Here is a 21,557-nt window from a genome sequence, read left to right as displayed (position 1 = left end):
GCAAATGCGGAACAAAAGCCTTACTAAACACATACCGAAGACCATTAGTTTGTTTAGCTGCGCGTGCTCAAACACAGATATGGAGAATACCTATCCGAGAAGAATTTTGGAAACGTATCTGAAAGATCAGACCATCCGCCAAGACACTATTGAAACCGGAAGATATCATCCAGAACACAGGGAAAATAAAAAATATTCAGAAACATATATAAGATGATAATGTCCTGTGTTTAGTGATCTCGGCAAACTTTATATCAGAACCTGTGAGTCTACATGAACAGCATGTCCACCAACTGTGTAATTAAGGTAAATGTATTCTGATGATACTGTTCTTCAATCTCATACTGCATCATGTCCCACCTGTATCATTAATCTATCAAAACTGATTAATTAAATTGATATATCGAGTGTGATTCTCGTCCAGAGAACAAGTTCGACAACTACCCTGACTGTGCGGAACTGAAGGAAGCAGGCTTCTGTGAGGATCTGACGAAGGCGAGGGCCGGCTGTGCCAGAACGTGTGACACGCCCAATGTACCTGTAACCCAAGGTAATATTTACCTGTACATGTGTCACACCTGTGTGTCCGTACGCCACTGATATTTATCTGTTAATGCAAATCATGTATGTGGCCATACTCTGCTGATATTTATCTGTTAATGCATCACATCTGTGACTCCATAGATATTTACCTGAACATGCGTAAAAAGAACTGAGTGTGAAACCAACAAACACATGGTATACAATAAACAAATGTATCACTAAACTCACTCAGTTTACAAATCAACTGAAATTACTGCACAGCAATTACAATAGCAGTACACAATAGAATGGTAGTACAATATTCAATGCAATATATGATATGTTGGCAGTGGTCAGTATAATTCAGTGGTCAAGCTTCCGAGATGTGCCAAGGCAGGGAATCCAAGATGATGTGTGATCCTCACACGAAACCTGATCTTGATAATGTTTCAGAGATACGAGAGGCACGCTCTTGTCCCCTTATATGCAGTCAAACAAGCTTCTGGAAATTTCCACACAGTGTCAACACACCACAACATATTCCACGTTTTTCTACAGTGCTCTTTTTCAATCCACGGTATTCAGAAAGTTGACACATCGCACTAGCACCTAAATATAGTAACTACAACTTCCTCACCACTACTTACATTAAATGGTACAACTAATCATTGTCCAAATGCAATGCAATGAGCTACAAAACAGAAAATATGTAATGCCGTTACAAGCATTGTTTAACGATAATATACACTGCCATATAACAACACAAATATTACACTGCAACAAAATCATGTAATTTGGAAACTCGTATTCAATACACATCATTGTTAAATATATTACAAAATCAAGTGCTCGCTATTCCATGTAAAGAGATCTTTCATTCTTGATGCTTTTATAAAATACCTTGAGAATGCAAGCACACAAAGTCTAGCAAACATGCTTGATAATGCAAGCACACAAAGTCTAGCAACATGCTTGATAATGCAAGCACACAAAGTCTAGCAAATATGCTTGAGAATACAAGTACACACATTCTAGCAAATATGCTTGTCTATGCAAAGCGAATTGTGTCCCCTTAGACGACAGGCCAGATGATGCTCGTCATATCTAATATCTGTTTGCCAGTGACGACGTGCTCCGCACCCGACGTTGTTGCTGATGCTGACCCCGTGACGACGCTGAGCTCCAGCTACGACCTCGGGGATACCGTCCAGTTCCAATGTAAATCTGGTACGGACACCCTGACCAGGACATGTTTGACAGACGGGACGTGGTCCCCCGGAGGATATGTGTGTGGAAGTGAGTAGAACTGTGTGTCAGCCAACTATGCTGTGTAATGTCATAGTGAAATAGGGGCGGTCGGGTAGCCTAGTGGTTAAAGCGTTCGCTCATCACGCCGAAGATCCGGGTTCGATTACCGACATGGGTACAATGTGTGAATTGAGTCTGGGCCAAACAGTACTTGACTGCTGGTATGAGCAACTATCCACACCATCAACGTACGACAACGCGTAATAAGCCACCGATGCTTAAAGTCGTCTTTGCAACTTGACATAAACTACTTGTCATTTAAGAAAAATCGACACGCCACAATATAAAATCATGTAGTTTGAACAGACATAACCGGAACGATTGATTGGTTTGTTGGTTGCTTGGCGGCGTGGATCCTTGGAAAATAGGAATCACGGGTCTGCCAACATATTGCCTTTATCTCGTTGGAAAATTTCTCAGTGTGGCGTTCAAAAAGAAACATGTGGAAAATATAATTTGCTTTTGATCATTTTCACCACAACCTTGAACTGTGGAGGCGCAGCATAACACCAACTTTCACTCACTCATTCACTGACTTCTCCAGGTTGTCCCAGTGGCTGGTCTGGCTACAACGGCGACTGTTTCGTGTACGTCAATGTGGAGAAGAACTATGCTGATGCCGAGTCCCACTGTCAGGCGCTGGGAGCTATAGTTGCCCCGACCAAGGACATGGGGGAACTAGAATTTGTATCGGCCTTTCGGTAAGAATTGACCTTTGATGAGTATGATGGTATACTACTCAAAAAGAAGTTAAGGATCACCCGATTCTTTCATATTGGTAATGTTAATCTGTCATGGCATGAGAGATTAACTATTGTAATATGAAATAATCAGGTGATCCTTAACTTCTTTTGAGTAGTATATTTCATTGTACATACGTCTTGTAGGATTGATCCAATGGGCTATTACCCATACAGTTGTTGTCACCATATATTCGCTATTTATTGACGATCTTGTCGTGATCAGTTGGCGATCTTGTAGATGACAAATGTGGTGCTGTGATGTGTATGTCGTGGGAAAATAACTGTATTTATCTAAAAAGATAAATTCGATGTCTCTCACACGAGAGGAATGACGTGTTGTTTCACCCGAGTCATAAACCACATTATACCGGATCAACTCTCGGTCTGTCTCAATGGCGTTTGGGGTTTCAGAGAAATATCGTGAAGAGCAGTAAAACATTACCAAATATGGAACAATCGCCTTTCCTGTCAAATAACTTCCTGGCCATGAGATTACCATTGCTCAACCTATTAAGCGTGAAGATATTGCCGCCATTATTGTAAATACGAAACCCAACGAGCTTCAGTTGGCAATAAGTGTGAGTCACAGTCACTGGTTATGTTCATTTCTACAGGATTATATACAACTGATGAAATGTTGTCGTCACATAAAACAGGTATGGCACGTGTGTTTCAGTGAAAAGGGGCAATACATTTGGATTGGTGGTACAGACATTGACACTGAAGGGACGTTCACATGGTCTGATGGTACCCCCTTTAACTGGACAAACTGGGGCAATGGTACGTCAATCGATCTCTATCCATCTTAAGGATAATATTCATGTGTACATTCCAAAATCACGAACATTAATTTAAGCTCCTGTCTTGATCACATCACACGTTTTGATATCACTGAAATACTGCACAAAGCGGCGTTAGGGGAAGAGGAAGTGTTGATTGTGTTTAAGAGTGAGTCAGGTCAGTGCGTGATGTTGTCATTGGTGGAATGGTGAACTGGAATTCATCCAATCTGCCCAACCAGCTGTCATCAAAACTCTGACTGCCCAACATAAAGACGTTGTACTTGCTCCCATAGGCAAGGCTCCAAATAACATCACCATGATATGTAAGAATTATATTAATTGATCAAAGATATTTGTACAAGTGACACATCAAGCAATGACCAATATTCGTTACAAAGCACGGTAACCATAGAGCAGTTACATATCTATCTTCAGGGATTCAGGACAATTTGTCAAAAATGAATCAAATGTCAGCTGTAGTTTAGTGAGAAGAACAATACGTGAAAACGTAAATTTTTGGGGGTAAGTCATTTAGACAAGAAGCAGGCATCCCCATGGGCACAAACGGTGCTCCCCTTCTTGCGGATCAGTTCCTTTATGCATATGATTCGGAATTTCTACTCGGATTAGCAATTAATGTACCCGTCAAAATCAGGATTATAACTGGTCTTCAGCAACACATCATTTACAGGTTGACCTCATACTGCTTGAGTACTGGTGAGTGCGGCGTAAAACAAGTAAAAGGCAAAGTCATACTTAGATCTATGCTTAAAGATTCAGAGTGACAAAACACTCTCCACGTGAATGAATGACAAGAGGGATGACAACGACTTTCCAGTAGTCAAATAGCACTTCATGTCGAGCAATATTCTAGCAGCTCCAGCCCTTGGTGATTACATTTCACAACTTTTGAGGTACAATCAACCATGCTCTTTTTACCAAGATTTCAAGAGCGTCATACGACTGTTGCTCAGAAGTTGTTTGATCAAGGCTACAACATTCAAGGCCTCAGCAAAGCCTTCAAAAAGTTTTATGGTGCCCCTGTTGAGAACATTTCCAAATTTGACGCACCATTGACAATTTAATGCCTCATGCCATTGCCTATTTTGACCATATGTTCCCGTGTTTTTTTAAGGTGAGATATTGACTTGCCTTTGTGTTTGTGATGCTTGCCACCGATTGGGCAGGATACACTCACCTTTTCACGAACACTATTTGATAGTGATTCATAAACACATGCTTGTGACATAGTCAGAATCGTACGATGGATCCTGCTTTCAGTGGTGGAGATTTTTATGAATATGGAAAGGATTGTGTTGCTTTTATTTATAACTAAATACTCACTCACCCACTACTTCCGTTCAGATCAACCCAACAACTACGCCAACCAGGACTGTATAGAATCCTATGATGAGACTAACCAGTATCAGTGGAATGACCAAGACTGTACATTTGAGCTTACGTTTGTCTGTAGAAGGTCAAAGGAAGACAGTGAGTACATAACACCTTGTTTTAACCCTGTACCATAAACATATGAACTAGCGAAACAGGATTGAATATACATTTAGAATTTTCAGGAGAGAGAGCAATTCCTTTTTTTCAATCAGACATAATCTACACAATATGTATCTTTGTCAAAGTTTTGTGTCTGTGTTATTGGAAGTAGTCTGGTGAACAATCGCCTCAGGGGATTTGCGATCAATCAAATCGTTTACACTGTATTCAGTAATTGTGTTGTTTGCTACTGGTGAAGTTGTTGCCCTCAGATCGTTCAATCTGTGTGGACCGGAGACAGGACTGTGAGAAAATCCTGGAAGCTTCGCCTAAAGCTTGTGTGGAGTATGAACAGTTTGCAGAGGAACAGTGCCCTCTAACGTGCGGAGTTTGTGAAGAAAGCACCTCACCACGTATGTGTTATTTACGTCTAAATTAGTTTCATTTCAAATGTTCATTGCAGTATAGGACTGCCCTTTCATCTGACTAGTTTCTCCCGGGACAGGGGGCACGAGTGGCCCAGTCGTCTAAGGCGCCGCGATTCGCAGTGCAGAGTTGCGTCCCTTCGGCACACGAGAATCCTATGATTGTGGGTTCGAATCCCGGTTCGCCCCGATTATGTTTCTAGGTTTGTCAGCACCACACCCGTGCTCCTGGGTTTCACCGAAGTGGTAAACGTCTGAGACCTGCATCACTTCGGGCTTTCCTCCCACATTAAGCTGACTCGCCGTGATATAACTGGAATACTGTTAAAAGCTGAGTTAACCCCAACTCACTCACTCACACTCTACCGGGACGAAACACTAAATGCATTTATAAAACTACAATGTGTCAGATTTATTCTGACTATTTATAAATGTTGCAACCAGCATTCCGCACCTACCATCTGGTCATGTTCATATTTCGTGGAGATGTTACATCAGTAAACAACTTGTGGGCCTTATTACACGTCCAATAGAATGCATAACACTTTGCAGATTTTGCTTGTGACTATTTTTATACTACTAATTGAGTTATTCAAGGCCAATCATATAGAATAGTGCTGACTGAAAACTTAAACCACAAGACACTCACTAACTCAAAAAGGTTATATATACGGCGGATGCTACCAGTAGGGAAGGACATGATTACCCTGTTCACGAACACCTGGTGTCATCACTGGCTCTCGGTGGTTCATTCGTGTAGGTCCCTTTGGGTCGGATGCAGATTGTTTCGGCGCATAGTCGGGACTGATTGTAAGCTTGCATTGGCAATTTATGTTAAGAAGTATAAAAGTGTAACAAGGGGGAGAAATTGTCTTCACTATACTTCAATGCCCTTCACTGTACTTCACTATACTCTCTATCTCTATTCCAGCACTCACCTGTCTGGCAGCCGCAGCCACGACTAACGTCATCCTGGAGACGGCTACTGACCAGGTGTCACGTGGCCAGGTGGTCCAGTACAGGTGTATGGATGGTCATATACGAGAGAGTGGTCATCCAGACAGGGCGTGTCTTGCTAGTGGTCAGTTGAGTGGGGAAGACCATGTGTGTGAAGGTACGTAAACATACAATCATGATAAAGATATAAAACTGTCTTTATAAGACTTAATAATGGGCAAGAGGCAGACCTGAATTGTCTCCGTGAGACCTGATAAGGGACATTAGCAATGATTAGAGAGAAGATATTCGTCAGCTACAGCTACAAAATCAGATATTTTTTCCAGGAAAAACACCTTGCTACAACGTAATGTTTTGTAACCTTTTCGGTAACAATTAATTTTTTTCGATAATGTCCCAGGCCCCTAATAAGGCCTAACACTGGATGACTCAAATAAATACTGACGTCTACATCCAGGCCGATTTCTCTCAGTGGAGCCGTTTCGTGACAGATATGGGGTCAATTGTGCAAGTGTGATTTGTGCAAGCTAAATATATAAAGAAATACAAACATTTTGGAATATATTTACCAAACACTACATCTGTGAAGTAAATAATTTTATCATAAAAGACTATTTATGTTGATTTAGGTCATCTAACGTATAAAAACATATTACAAATATATTAATTTATCACTTTTTTGGCATATCTTTAAGACATACTACATGAAGGCCAATTTACAATACCAATATTGAATACTCATATGGCGAATACAATGACAACAACAGCATATTTAAAGAACAAACTTTGTATTATTTTAATATGCTGTTAATGACGAATGGTTTTGGTTAGTGAGGGACAATTAATTGTTATCACTGTTTCCACCACATTAGCAAAGTTGTTCACCAAATACTACATCACAAAAGGTCTTCGCATGACTGAGAAGGTTGTGGTAGTGTAGTCCACAGAGGCTCACAGCCATGTGATTCTGATATTACCCATCCTCTCTCAGGTGGTGTGGAAAGGTCTGTTTCAGCCCCGAGATCTCAACTGATCTACCGTTCTCAGTGAATAAGTCTGTGCGTGCCATTAACTCTTATACAAAAATACTGGCCCAATCATTCATTGAGACCACAAGACGCTGAATGACTGGCATCCTGTTCTTCACATCCTGTTCAGTTGGTACATCATCAATGATATTGAAAGCCTCTGTTGCTTCATCATACACATTCCATGTTTCCCACGCTGTTTGTTTTTGGCCTTGTCCCGCACATAGAGATATCTTGTCACAGACAGTGAAGGGCGAAGTGAACAGGCTTTCTCTGGCCCATGGAATACTGCAAGGACATAAGCCGCCAAGATATCTGAATTGTTTGCTAGTTCCAAAGGCTATCCAGGTGTGAGACGCATCTATTCTGCAATGGCCAGGACAATGACACCGGTATCAATTGTTTGAATCAAAATCCTATCATGACCATCTCTGGCAGCATCAGAAATGTGCAGACATAAAAGTCTTGTGTCAGTCTTGTGTCTGAACATCGATGCAGCTTATTGACAAATTCTGACCCTTTGTTGCACAGAGCCTGTTTATTGTAAGTGTATATAATGTTCCTCTCCAAACCCGTTGAACTGTGTTTCTCTACATTTTTCTACTTTTCGAATTGTGTCTGCTGTGGTATTTGCAACGATGTCGTTCATATCTAACACCGATAGCTTACTGCTTTCCTCCTGAGACGGGTCACAAATATCAAATATATCACAAAGTGATTGGACCTGTCTTTTGAAGATTTGTGAAACACATCTCACATGTTCATGCCTTCTAACATCTAGTTCTGATTTCCTTCTTAGTAAATCTTGTGAAGTCTCAAATTCGCCAAAAACATGTACCATCTCTGTCTGAGTAGCTGGGATAAATTCTGTTAACCCTACACATAAGATATGTTTGTTCCTGTGCTTAATCGATGGGAATTGATGAAAAAACGATGTTACCTTCTTGAATTCCTCTCCAAAAGAAGGATGTTTGGAAAGATTCCAAACCAGTGGCCACTGTAAATAAATTAAACACAAACAAAATCAAAACGACACGGAATGATAAGTTTTGAAAAAGAGTTGTATCCTTATATTAGATTGTATAGACCTTTTCCAACATCATACCATTGCCAATACCACTGTCAATGCACTTGGTGTTGCACATACTGCACGTGAAGCACAATACCCATGACACGTCTAAAAAACATATTGGTCGTGAACATTTCTCACCACAGGCTGCATGCTCATTAGAAAGCGTTAAGATGACATATCAGTGGAATCAATTTGCAGGAATGTCTTATAAGGAAATTGGACGTCACCATACTGTAGTTTAAGTTTCACCAAACAAAAAGTGAAGTGAAGGCCAGGTCCACCCAGGTCAGCCTCCCAGACATCCAGGAGAGAAGATGCAGTATTAGCATAGCTCGTTAGACTCAATTTGACAACAGTAGTTTGCACATTGGCTGCCAAATACAGCGATTTCAACCAGACCTATCAGAAATCAGCTGAAAACAACAGGCTACACAGCCACGAGACCATCCCAACGCCGCTTCTTAACTGAGGCCCGTAAAGCAGCCCGTTTGGTATGGTCTAATCAACGTCAAAACTGGAATATGGAATCATGTCTGAGAGACACGGTTACTGTACATGGTAGATGGTCGTACTCAACTCTGGAGGCAAATACAGCCATAGCAGAATACAACATGGCACAGAACCAACCATACATTATATGGGGGTCCATAATTGTATGGGGATGTGTTTCATTTAATTGTAAATCTGACTTGATCACTGTGCAGGGTAATCTGAACGGCCTCCAGCATGACACCCTGGTGACGGCAGTTATCCACCATTTTGACAAAATGGCCACTAGATCGGTCTCTATGAAGTATAATAGACATCAGGGATCAAGTGTTCTTCTGGAATGCTACGTCAGAATGTCATCCATGCCACTGCCTTTTACCAGCAAGTCCAATGAACATCTTGGGTCATTTTATGCAGTTAAGTTCAACAGAGAGACCAATATGTTCCAAAAGTACTGAACTTGCATGCTGCGGAATGAGCTAGACCACCTCGACGTCACGTGCAACATCTGATTTATGGATTGAGGAGGCGCCTGGTGGCAGTCGTTTCACCAAGTATTACCTGACATTGGTTTAGAATTCCGTTGATACAGACTGATTTCATTCAGTTCAGTATTTATTGTGCGACTACAATAGTAATTTCCACTTTCGTTTTGTTTCTTCGTCATTATATCGCCTATACACAAAATGCCAACACTTCAGAGTAAATGTGACTGTACCTATCCACACCCTTGTTTTTCTTCATAATTGATGACTCTGGTAAGCTGTAATATCATTGGATACTGTTTTGCAAACGCATTTTGCACTTGGCCACAAATAACTCGACTCATTCATGAGAAAATGGATAGTGCTTATAAACCTATTCATTGGGATCGCTATCAATTAAGAGACCTCTTTCTATAGGCATTAAAACCAATTGTGAGGTTTTACTTTCCTGTCGGGTTAAATCTCATAAACAGCGACGTTGTAATGTCCCTGGGATTTTATATAATATCCCTGGGATTTTATAGGATATTCAAGTCATATTTGCTATAATATCCCAGGGATTTTGTATAAGGTCCTGGGTATTTTATTAATGTTACTTCCGTTCAGATTGTAACATGTAATGAAATATAAAATCAAGCGATAAATGTTTTCTTTATATTCCCGAGGATCGAACCTTCATATCTGTAGCCCAGTGAGTGTACCACGAGGCTACAGAGGTGTTGGTGAGCCACACTGGTTTTCAGAATGTCCTTTTCAAGATCCGTACGCCAGCAACAGATGTTTTACGCGCGTTTCCTAAGGTTCATGGAAAGTATGTTCGAAACATTAATATGTTGATAAATGTTGTTTTAAGTTTCTTTTTTCGGTTTATAAGTATGGAAAACACACTTTCCCTTGGTTTTGGTAGACAGAGCATGCACTGGGGAGAGGGAAAAACCAAGGGGGCGAAGTGTTTTCTCCAATACTTAATAAATGTTCAGGTGTACAAATGTGTAGGTGTTATGTACTTCACTTTAACGCCGTTACATTGAACTTACAGCTTTTGCAGCGTCAGTAACCCCCATCAACAACGTGGACCTCGTTGCCCGGTTAAAATATGGTGATATGTACTGGGCTTACCTCGGCGACAATGACCACATGAGGATCACCAGAGAAGGAGAGATCACGCACTGGCAATATTATGCGACAACAGCAGGAAAGGCAATGCTCCAGGTGTGGCGGCCAAGAAGCGACGCTGGAGAAAGGATGTAAGACAATCAAAAACTGTATTTTGTTTCTGTGTCCTGAAGGTGCTTCGACAGCCGCATCTCACACAGTGTTCAAAGGATGCAAGGGGACATTCCTCTCCGTATCGCCTCATTGCTGTTTACAGACTATTATTATTGGTTCAGTGTTTCCCAATGAGAGGCGGTTTTGCAGTCGCTCAGACAATGCCCTAAACGAAGCCGTCTTAATGCTAAGATCAGAACTCCCATTAACTTTGTGGAAAAGAGCCCTGAGCCGGTCTCATCATTGAAAGGGAAGCTGTTCGTTACAGTTATGGTCATCTGAAAACATCACTTTAGATTCCAGCTTAGTAATTCTATATTTATCAATTCATGTTTGTGTCCTTGTTAGAAAGTAACCCTCAACCCAAATCTTTTCAATTCCAACAATTTGTCTTGTGAAACGTGGACTCAAGATGACAAGACCAATGGGGGGAGCATATGTGAGAATGGGGGTAGCGTATGCGAGGATGGGGGTAGCGTATGTGAGGGTGGGGGTAGCGTATGTGAGGAAGGGGGTAGCCAAATGGTTAAGGTGAAAGCGGTCGCTTGTCACACCGAAGGGGTCATCACGCGCTCTCCCCAGGTACAACGTGTGAAGATCAATTGTTGTGTCCCCTGCCCTTATGTTGGTGGAACACTTATATAATATGTCTTTGATGATGTAATTCGTGTGTGTAGGTTTGAGTTCATTGGTCAGAACCTGCTGGACACCAACACAACTGGACGTATGGAGGTCCTGAACGTCCCCGTCAGCGACCGCATCCCTGTTAAACCCGGCGATGTGATTGGCATCCACTACTTTAACCCTCTGATAGGTATAACCTACACTGAATGCAATAACGAACTGACGCCGGAGGCAGCCAACATGTCGTGGATCGAGACGAGAATTACAGACATGGACTACCTCACTCCCGGCCAACTCTACACGCAGGCAGACCAGAACAGGTGCTACATCATGTCCTTCAGAGCCCGGGTTGGCCCTGTAAGTATTCCGGGATTGAATAGATTGTGAGATATCCACGTTCACAGAAACAGCCCAGTTGAGACTATGTTTTAATGTCATAGATTAAATATTACAATCATCCCGGGATTTAGTATGGAGACTGGATATTGCTGAAACTGCACAAGGAGCAAGAAGAAGCTCTGACATGTCGTACAAAGAATGAAAGACTTTGCTGTTCATTAAAAAGTGTCATGTGTTCATATTCTCCCAACCAAATGCCAATCAAAGACTTCAACTGAAAAACCAGATTTTATTAGCCTGAATAAGAAAATAAACATAAAACTTTGCAACAGATTTATTTCCTTTATTGCTACCATCGAAAGCGTAATTATTTTTAAAAGTCTTTTCTGGGACAATATTTGCTCCGATATTAGCTTTGTGAACGATGACACTTTTCGCTCACTGTGTTGTTTTTTTACGAAGGTGGTCACGTGTGATGTTCCTCCTGCCTCATCTAACGCCATTTTGGAGACCACGATCAACCCTGTCGGGTTTAATACAATAGTCAGGTATGCTTGCAAAGATGGCTTTGACCAACTGAGCGGTGACGAGCAGAGGAAGTGCCTTGTGAGTGGTCAACTGGACGGCGAGGAACTCATCTGTGCAGGTTAATATCCATATATGTGTGTGTGTGTGTGCGTGTGTGCGTGCGTGCGTGCGTGCGTGCGTGTGCGTCTGCATGCATGTGCGTGCGTGCGTCTGTGTGTGTGTTCTGGGTGTTTTGTTTTAGGAAGATTAGTTAGGGGTTTTCAGTCAACATGTATTTTATTTCTCTGAAATGAGGCGTCAAATAATTTCACAGAGTGAAATCCAGCATCCAGCATGTCCACTGAACGATATTTTCATAAAACCTAAGGGCAAATACAGAACTTCCTATTTATCAAGACGCTATAAGATTTCAGGGCTTCCGAGGAATCCTAAACTTTTATCGACGAGTTCTGACATATTTTAAAAAAGCAAACGACACAGGGGTATGATTCTATGTATCACACATAATCAACCTTCTTCGAACCATTTCAGTAATAACAAGTGTCGTGAGTGTAGAAGTCAAATATTTGTTTCGTAATGGTTACAAATGACGACCCAATGGACAGCAAAGCAAGATGCAAAGGTATCCAAGCAATATCTCCTGTGGAAGCCAGTTTTGGATGATAAAGTATTTACTCAGCATTTTAGGGAACAGATTATTTATGTTTTGTATATATATTTGGCCTGCCAGAATGCGTCAATGATCTGCTTGCATTATCTTAGTGGTCATCACAGTAAGGATATAAAGATCGCAGGTTCGAATCTCAGATTCGTTCAGATAATGATCCATTGTCTTGTCATTGTCATCATGCGAAACAACGCACTCACTTCCACACACAATGTAACAATGTAATTCCGATTAATTCTATTTAAGATACATCAGTAACGCCCAGTAACAACGTGGACCTGATAGCGCGTCCGACCGACGGTATTCAGTACAGGAGCTACGTGGGCGACAACGACCTGATGAGAATCAACAGAGATGGCGAGGTTGTGCAGTGGCAGTTCTTCTCGTCGAGACCAGGGAGAGCACTCCTGCAGGTCTGGAGACCACGATCTGATGCCGGAAGTCGAAAGTAAGTTTGCTGTTCATGCATTTGAATTCGTGTTATGACCATTTCCGCTTCCGATTTACAATCCGATCTCATTTTATCCCAGATACTCCATTGTATCTTATATCTATTCTTACCATCACAACTTTGACAAATTGCGATCATCATTGATTATTCTGTATATTTAATTGGAAAACTCCATTTTGTTAGAATCAATACCCTGGATCCGGTCTACGCCATAGCTTCGTTTTGAGCATACAAAACAGACCTAATGCTATAAATAGTGGTCCACTCAAAATACACTTAATGAAAATGTAAAATAAAAGTGACAAAACTCTTTCCATTTTCATTGAACTCCAAGCCTCTGGTCAAACCAGATGTGATTGTATGTTTCCGAGTATAATGAGCCTGTGTTTATGAATCACAATCAAATGGTGATGATACGAAATGTTCTCGAAAAACGACCTTGAAGCCAAAGTTAAGTATATTGTTGGCAGGACTAAATATGTTGCTGTTCAAGACTGAAGACTGTCCTTGTTTTCCTGGGATTGTACTCTTTCAGGACTTAAGAGAAGATATGTTCGGCCGCTTCATCAGCTGCAGATTAATGATAAAGTTGAAAGAGATATCCTTGAAACATCGTTCCAAAACAATAAAGACGTTGTCATCCCTAATGTTCTTTCTCTTTCAACTTCTAGATGTCTATCAGAGACATATTTCAGTTATCATTTTCAGGTTATTTTGCTATTCAAATTCTGGTTCACTGCCTACTTCAAGTAATATTTTTACGTATCTTCTGACTAGATTCGAGTTCAAAGGCCACAACCTGGTGGACAGTAAGGTGACCGGCCAGGTGGACACATTCAACGTCCCTGAGTATGAGCGTATCCAGGTGAAGACTGGAGACCTGATCGGTATCTACTACTATGACCCTCTCCCAGGGATAGCCTTCACTGTGTGCAGTTCAAGCCAGCACCCCGAGGCTTCACAGATGTCCTGGATTAACACCAAAGTGAAGAAGCCCTCCTACTTTGTAAGTGGGGAGATATACGACCAGGCGGACAGGAACAAGTGCTACATCATGTCCTTCAGAGCAATGGTTGGACCGGTAAGTATCTTGCACCACGGTTTGAGGGAGTTAGTGAATGGGGAGTTTTACGCCGCCTTTAGGGACACCAGAATTGCGCTTCACTCGTTGTAGCATTGTAGAATAGAACCTGGGACTTAGGGGTCATGAACAAATGCTTTTACCAAGAGACGGTTGAGAGAGAAGGGATTTACACTGCTTTCGCGGGACCCCAGACTTCACGTATTGTTCCCATATCAGTGAGTGAGTGAGTGATTTTGGTTTTATGCCGCTTTCAGCAATATTCCAGCAATATCACGGCAGGGACACCAGAAATGGGCTTCACACATTGTGCCCATGTCGAGATTCGGTACCCATATGAGAATCTATTCCGGATTTGGAGGAGTTTCCGTTCCATTTCATCCCAGACACCTTCGAGTGATGTGCAGTTGTGATCCATAGGTCTTGGCGAGGGGTTGTCATGGTTAGGTGGTTTCTGACGTGGCCGTTCCGTTGATACCGTCATCATAGGTGCAGTGTGGTGTGCGTGTTATCTATATACTGTTTTTTCAACAAAAGTAATAGGCGTTAAGGTATATTATGAAACAGATCATCATCGGTGTTTCGATCAAAACACATGCAGTATGACCTCTCAATATTATATTTTTTCTCAAATTCGTCAGATTAAATAAACCATGTTCATCACAGCAATCCTTTATCCAGCCCTTGTCTCTGTCATAGTATTTTTGTATTGTTAAATTCTTGTTTTGGAGAAGATTAATAATCCAACGTGGCTGGAAAAGAATATCTTGAATATTTTACTTGTATTTATGTAATCAAGACTTCAAAACATATTGCCAGTAGGGACAACTGCAAATTCTGTGTTTAGCAACAATTGCACCTAATCTGAATTTTGTCTCTGAAAATCACTTGGACTTTTGAAGTGTTTAGATTACACACAACCTGAAAGATGGGAGATTTGTAGGACCTCAAAAAAGATTTTTAGGTCAATCATTTTGAGGCCACCTTTTTATCAAGTTGGTTCTTTGATTTTTTTCATTTTAACCTATCGAAAATAAAATGTTTTATTTAGATATTGATCAGGAAGGTTGGATAAAGCTGATACTATGTGTACTTGAGTTAATAACGCTGGTGCTTTAATATAGGCGTAAATGTTTCAGTTTGCCAGCAATCCATTGACTATTTCTTGCCTTGTTAAATACTATAGATCGTGTACAGGTGCATAGAGGGGCAATCCAAAAACTTCAACATTGCCATAGTTCCAGTCCAGGTCAAGTTCTTAACAATTTTTTTACCTTTCTGTGAATCATAAGAAATTCTTCAGATGCAGTGTCAAAAGCCTTTTCAAAATCAGTATTCTGCCTGTGGTTTGCTTCTTACTTTTCAAACAAAACATCACAGACTAATATTGTCACTTATTATTTGCCTGGAATGAATCCTGCAGTCAACTTTGCTTGTGTAACATCTGTTTTCAAGATGGCAAAAGTACTTGGGAGGCTTTTCACCTTCTTTGTTTTATTGAATGCCTATTCTAATATCGTTTCATCTGACTTGTTCCTCTTTTATAGTTTGTATAGTTTTTATAGTGTTGTCTCTAATAGATCTGCTAAAGGTTCCTCGTTTATGTTTGGAAGCTTGGGTTGATGTTAGTTTCAGTTTCGTGTTTTTAGTGTCTAATCATGTATTTGCCTTTTTCTATTTGTTTTATGATACGTAGCAAAGGAAATAGTCTTACCTCTAACTTTCATAAGTCCCTAAAAATAAAGTATCCTTAACACTTAGTCCTAAATTAGAATCCTCATTTAGATTTATTTCATCTTGACATTGTATATCCCTATTTGGTTTCTAACCATAGCAATAAAGTCTCCATTCCTCAATAACGACTAGTTAAGTTTTCAGTACCCTTCACCCCTGTGTTTGGTGAAAGAAGTGACAGAGCCATGGCAGTAACAGAGTGCTAGGTTACACGTACCTCTTGGACTGCTGCCGTAGATCATTCTTCCACCAGTTTTTTTTTTATTATTGATGGATTTAGACCTATCCATGGATTTGGGTCAGCTGTGTCATTAGTTTCTTATTTGACAATCATGCTTTTGAGGTATTTATATTAATTTTATTTTTCCAAATCAACCGATTGGTTTAAAACAAGGTTCCAATCCTCACAACTAGCTAGTGAGGCATTATGAAAATAATCACTATCACGAAACTTCTCAAATGAACTTTGATCTTAATGTAAACAACCAGGCCGCAGACTGCAATTCAAATCTGGCCAGGACACCGATAGTATTTTTACCAGAAGGTAAATCAGTTGCTGTTACTGATAATTACTGCAAATATATTTAAAACAGTTTCTACAGCCACTGATATTTCTTACACATTCTTAGTAATGGGATACTGTTTAAAGACACCATAATAACTCACTTACAACGGAGAATGAATCCGATGGATCCGATGGATCCGATGGATCAGATACGAATAACCATCAAATTATCCCACTTAATATCTCAACGAACTTTGGGCTACGACTTTCGGTTGATCTATATATTCTGAAGTGGTATCAAACACTGAACAATGGCATCCCTTCGTATGGAAGATGTTGACACGAACCTATGACTTTTTATGCTTGCAATTTTAGGAAAGGAAATACAAGCTGTACCCTACCAACTGGCTTCCACTGATAAGTCGTGGGAAGGTAGGTTCCAAGAAGCATGTGTATTCCGGCATCGACGCCAACTTCCGTATCCAGCATGATGGCGAGATCATCCAGTGGAAGTTCTTCTCCAAATTCGTGGGAGACATCGCGCTGCAAGTGTGGCGGGAAGTGGGGACAAATCAGTGAGTCCTGTTGAATATATCATCCAATTCTGGGTAGCTGTTTCTCGTTTTGTAAATTTGAAAACGAGTGTCACGATAAATCGAAATATCAATATGTTGCTATTGGTAAGCACTTAAAGGCAATAAATCGATTGTTAAATCAGTTTCCGATCAATAATATCGATTTCAGTTAGGAATATAGATAGTATTGATTGGATTTACTATATCTATAAAATACATGCAATGCTTTTCAAATTTGTTTTTCTTTTGATCATGAATGGTAGTAATTTACATATGGTAATTTAGAAGTTTCTTTTTCTTAAATCATTAGGGAAAAGAAAAAAAACAAATCACTCATAGCTCAAACTTTACTTTTTAATTGTTGTTATGTTTATCACATTCAAAGGAAACTTCAGTTCCAAGGTTTAATACAACTCTATAATCCATCTAAAATGATACTCTGAAAACTATCAATATTTAATTACCGCAATAGTTTCTTTCAATATCAATAGTTATCGCAATAGTGATTTCCAGACCAATAGTTACCCCTATATTTGAACAGCCAAATATTGCAGCCTAAACAACGACAATCCCATGTCTATAGTCCTTTGTATATCTCTATTTTCGCTCTGACATGGTCTCTCTTCCAGGTTCTTTAATTGCCTGATAACAACTTAATGAGCTCGGTTACTGGAGTATAACACCGTTTACGTGGCTGAGTTAAAAAAGTTACAAATATCTTTCATATTATGATACAGTACAGGCAAAAGACAATGAACTGACTAGATAATGTCAGACTGGATGCTAACTATTTAAATGAATGGTTCTCTTCGCCCTGTGTGTATTAAGCTGTAGATAAGTTCCGCAGTGTAAACTTTGCTTGTAGTTAGGGGCGATTTCATAGATCGAATGGTCAGGCTCGCTGACTTATGAATGCGTGCCATTGTACTCCGACGGCCTGGAACAGTGCTCATGGTATCAACCACTGGTCTGTTTGTACAGACTCAATTATTTACCTGGCCGCCGTCAGATAGATGGATCTTCCTGAGTGCGATGATAAACAAATAACGAACACGTTCCCTTTTACTCCAGGTTCAGTCTTGTTGGGCAGAACATAGTGAAGACCATCGACAACGCGGTACAGGTGGTCAACGTCAGCGCCAGCGACCGCATCAGCGTGGAGGCTGGTCAGCTGATAGGGTTGCACTACGGCAAGAACAGGGGCGGCCTATGTTACAACAACTGCAAGGCCAACAAGAACCCAGAGGCTATGGACGTCAGCTGGATGGAACCCGCTATACCCAATTCTGAGGATATCACACCAGGTAAATGTGATAGAAAGAATGTGGCCAGGTAAATGTGGTTGAATGAATGTTGTTTTATGTTAATGTCTGCACTATTCTAGCTATATGATGCTGTCAGGTAAATGTGATTGAGTGAAAGTTGTTTTATGTTAATGTCTGCACCATTCCAGCTATATGATGCGGTCAGGTAAATGTGGTTGAATGAATGTCATTTTACGTTAATCTCTGCACCATTCCAGCTATATGACGCGGTCAGGTAAATGTGGTTGAATGAATGTTGTTTTACGTTGATGTCAGCACCATTCAAGCTATATGACGAGGTCAGGTGAATGTGGTTGAATGAATGGTGCTTTAAGTTGATGTCAGCACCATTCCAGCTATATGACGAGGTCAGGTGAATGTGGTTGAATGAATGTTGCTTTACGTTGATGTCAGCACCATTCCAGCTATATGACGCCATCAGGTAAATGTGGTTGAATGAATGGTGCTTTAAGTTAATGTCAGCACCATTCCAGCTATATGACGCGGTCAGGTAAATGTGATTGAGTGAATGTTGTTTTACGTTAATATCTGCACCATTCCAGCTATATGACGCAGTCAGGTAAATGTGGTTGAATGAATGGTGCTTTACGTTAATCTCTGCACCATTCCAGCTATATGATGCGGTCAGGTAAATGTGATTGAGTGAATGTTGTTTTATGTTGATGACAGCACCATTCCAGCTATATGACGCGGTCAGGTAAATGTTGTTGAATGAACGGTGCTTTATGTTGATGTCTGCGCTATTCTAGCTATGTGACGCAGTCAGGTAATGTGATTGAGTGAATGTTTTATGTTGATGTCAGAACCATTCCAGCTATATGACGTGGTCAGGTAAATGTGGTTGAATGAACGGTGCTTTATGTTGATGTCTGCACTATTCTAGCTATGTGACGTGGTCAGGTAAATGTGATTGAGTGAATGTTTTACGTTGATGTCAGAACCATTCCAGCTAAAGGACGCAGTCAGGTAAATGTGATTGAGTGAATGTTGTTTTACGTTAATGTCTGCACTATTCCAGCTATATGACGCGGTCAGGTACATGTTGTTGAATGAATGTTGTTTTACGTTATTGTCTACACCACTCCAGCCATATGACGCGGTCAGGTAAATGTGGTTGAATGAATGTTGTTTAACGTTAATGTCTACACCACTCCAGCCATATGACGCGGTCAGGTAAATGTGGTTGAATGAATGTTGTTTTACGTTAATGTCTGCACCATTCCAATTCCAGCCATATGACGCGGTCAGGTAAATGTGGTTGAATGAATGTTGTTTTACGTTAATGTCAGCACCATTCCAGCTATATGACGAGGTCGGGTGGATGTGGTTGAATGGATGTTGTTTTACGTTAATGTCAGCACCATTCCAGCTATATGACGAGGTCGGGTGGATGTGGTTGAATGGATGTTGTTTTACGTTAATGTCAGCACCATTCCAGCTATATGACGCCGTCAGGTAAATGAGGTGGAGTGAATGTTGTTAACGTTAATGTCAGCACCATTCCAGCTTTATGACACGGTCAGATAAATGTGTTTGAGAGAATGTTGTTTTACGCATCATTTTAGCCTTGAGGAAAGAAAACAGGTTATATGAGGATATGTCTTTTTTCAACTTATTTCAATTTGTTTTGGGATTTGTGTGTAACAGGATATTTTGTCATGTCCAAGGACGTTTTACGAAAAGCAGTGCTGACGTTCAGATATGGCTACGTTTTCGTCAGTGAGGTGCGACTACATGTGTGGCCTGGTTGGTTGGTTGTTTGTTTACGGCGCACTCAGGAATATTCTAGCTATAAGACTGCGGTCTGTATATAATCGAATCTGGACCAAACAATCCAGTGATTGACATCATGAGCATCAATCCACTCAATTGGGATCGATGACGTGCTTCAACAAAGTCTGCGAGCCTGACCATCCGATCCCATCGGTCGCCTCTTACGACAAGCATAGTCGCCGTTTACGACAAACATGGGTTGCTGAAGACCTATTCTACCCCGGATCTTCACGGGTCTGGGGTAGGGCTACATGGTTACGTGTTACATGAGTAATGAACTTGTGCACTGTTTATTGTTACAGACATGGTGTTCACCTTCCAAAGGAGGGGTTGTAAAATTTTCTCCCTCACTGCCTTCATCAAACCAGTAAGTACATTGTCCAGGTTGGCTGATTGTATTCCAATGACATTACTTAACCTTTTGTCATTGTGGTCCTGTCAGATATTCCTGGTTATAGAACCTTGGGTATTTGTAGGCCAGGCATGTAGTATTGGTCATAGAACCTTAGGGCATTGTAGTCCAATCATATATTTCTGGTTATAGAACCTTGGGTATTTGTAGACCAGGCATATAGTATTGGTCATAGAACCTTAGGGTACTGTAGTGCAATCATAGATTTCTGGTTATAGAACCTTGGGTATTTGTAGACCAGCCATATAGTATTGGTCATAGATCCTCAGGGCACTGTAGTCCAATAATAGATTTCTGGTTACGGAGCCTGTGTTTGTGCATTGTCGCCCAGACATGTATTCGAGGTTACAAGATGTTTCGTCATTGTCATTCAGTCATATAAGTTACATAATTTTGTCGTTTTTCTTTGGCCAGAATGATGTCTGTTATATCCATCGTTACAGTTGTAACAGTTGTTGTATACGTTATACTGAAAGTCAGTTTATATTCTATTGAGTTATACAATGAGGAAGGAGAGAATAACACAAACAGTCCGTTTGTATATTGCAAATATCACCATTAGAAATGTGTTCATGAAAACGTTAAGGCAGATGTCCAAATTTCCAAATGTGTTTATTGTTTGTAGGTGGAGTGATCTGACGATGCTTCCGACTGACTATCAGGAAAGTTTCAAGAATAAACAAATCTTAAAGCACTTCCGTGTTACTGTGTTTTGTTGACCCTCAACGCATTCTCGACTTGTTGGATGTCCGTGAAGGAAGGAGTTGTAAGGATTTGCTATTGTTACGTTATACGTCTCTGTCCATAGTGTGAGTGAGTGATGATGTTTAACGCCGCTATTAACAGTATTCCAGTTATATCGCGGCGTGTCAGCTTAATGTGGGAGGAAAGCCCGAAGTGATGCAGGTCTCAGACGTTTAACACTTCGGTGAAACCCACGAGCACGGGTATGGTGCTGACAAACCAAGA

General features: G+C 40.7%; 1 protein-coding gene across 1 annotated transcript in view; it reads left to right on the top strand.

Annotated features, from left to right (window-relative positions):
* LOC124121271 overlaps window positions 1–21,279 on the top strand; it is a 41,413-nt gene extending 20,134 nt beyond the window's left edge. The window contains exons 18-33 of the mRNA XM_048388813.1: window positions 425–550; window positions 1,645–1,818; window positions 2,375–2,531; window positions 3,250–3,353; window positions 4,721–4,846; window positions 5,122–5,262; window positions 6,206–6,388; window positions 10,345–10,552; window positions 11,252–11,555; window positions 12,000–12,183; window positions 12,979–13,180; window positions 13,961–14,264; window positions 16,879–17,078; window positions 18,150–18,382; window positions 20,479–20,543; window positions 21,214–21,279. Coding sequence (XP_048244770.1) covers window positions 425–550; window positions 1,645–1,818; window positions 2,375–2,531; window positions 3,250–3,353; window positions 4,721–4,846; window positions 5,122–5,262; window positions 6,206–6,388; window positions 10,345–10,552; window positions 11,252–11,555; window positions 12,000–12,183; window positions 12,979–13,180; window positions 13,961–14,264; window positions 16,879–17,078; window positions 18,150–18,382; window positions 20,479–20,543; window positions 21,214–21,222 — 2,720 coding nt within the window. The 3' untranslated portion in view covers window positions 21,223–21,279. The remainder of the gene's footprint in view (window positions 1–424; window positions 551–1,644; window positions 1,819–2,374; window positions 2,532–3,249; window positions 3,354–4,720; window positions 4,847–5,121; window positions 5,263–6,205; window positions 6,389–10,344; window positions 10,553–11,251; window positions 11,556–11,999; window positions 12,184–12,978; window positions 13,181–13,960; window positions 14,265–16,878; window positions 17,079–18,149; window positions 18,383–20,478; window positions 20,544–21,213) is intronic.
* The last annotated feature ends 278 nt before the right edge of the window (window positions 21,280–21,557 follow it).

Source organism: Haliotis rufescens, unplaced genomic scaffold, assembly GCF_023055435.1.
Source record: "Haliotis rufescens isolate VD_foot unplaced genomic scaffold, xgHalRufe1.0.p SCAF_79, whole genome shotgun sequence".
NCBI lineage: Eukaryota > Metazoa > Mollusca > Gastropoda > Lepetellida > Haliotidae > Haliotis > Haliotis rufescens.
Note: the sequence above shows the minus strand (reverse complement) of the source record. Positions and strands in the feature narration are given on the sequence as shown.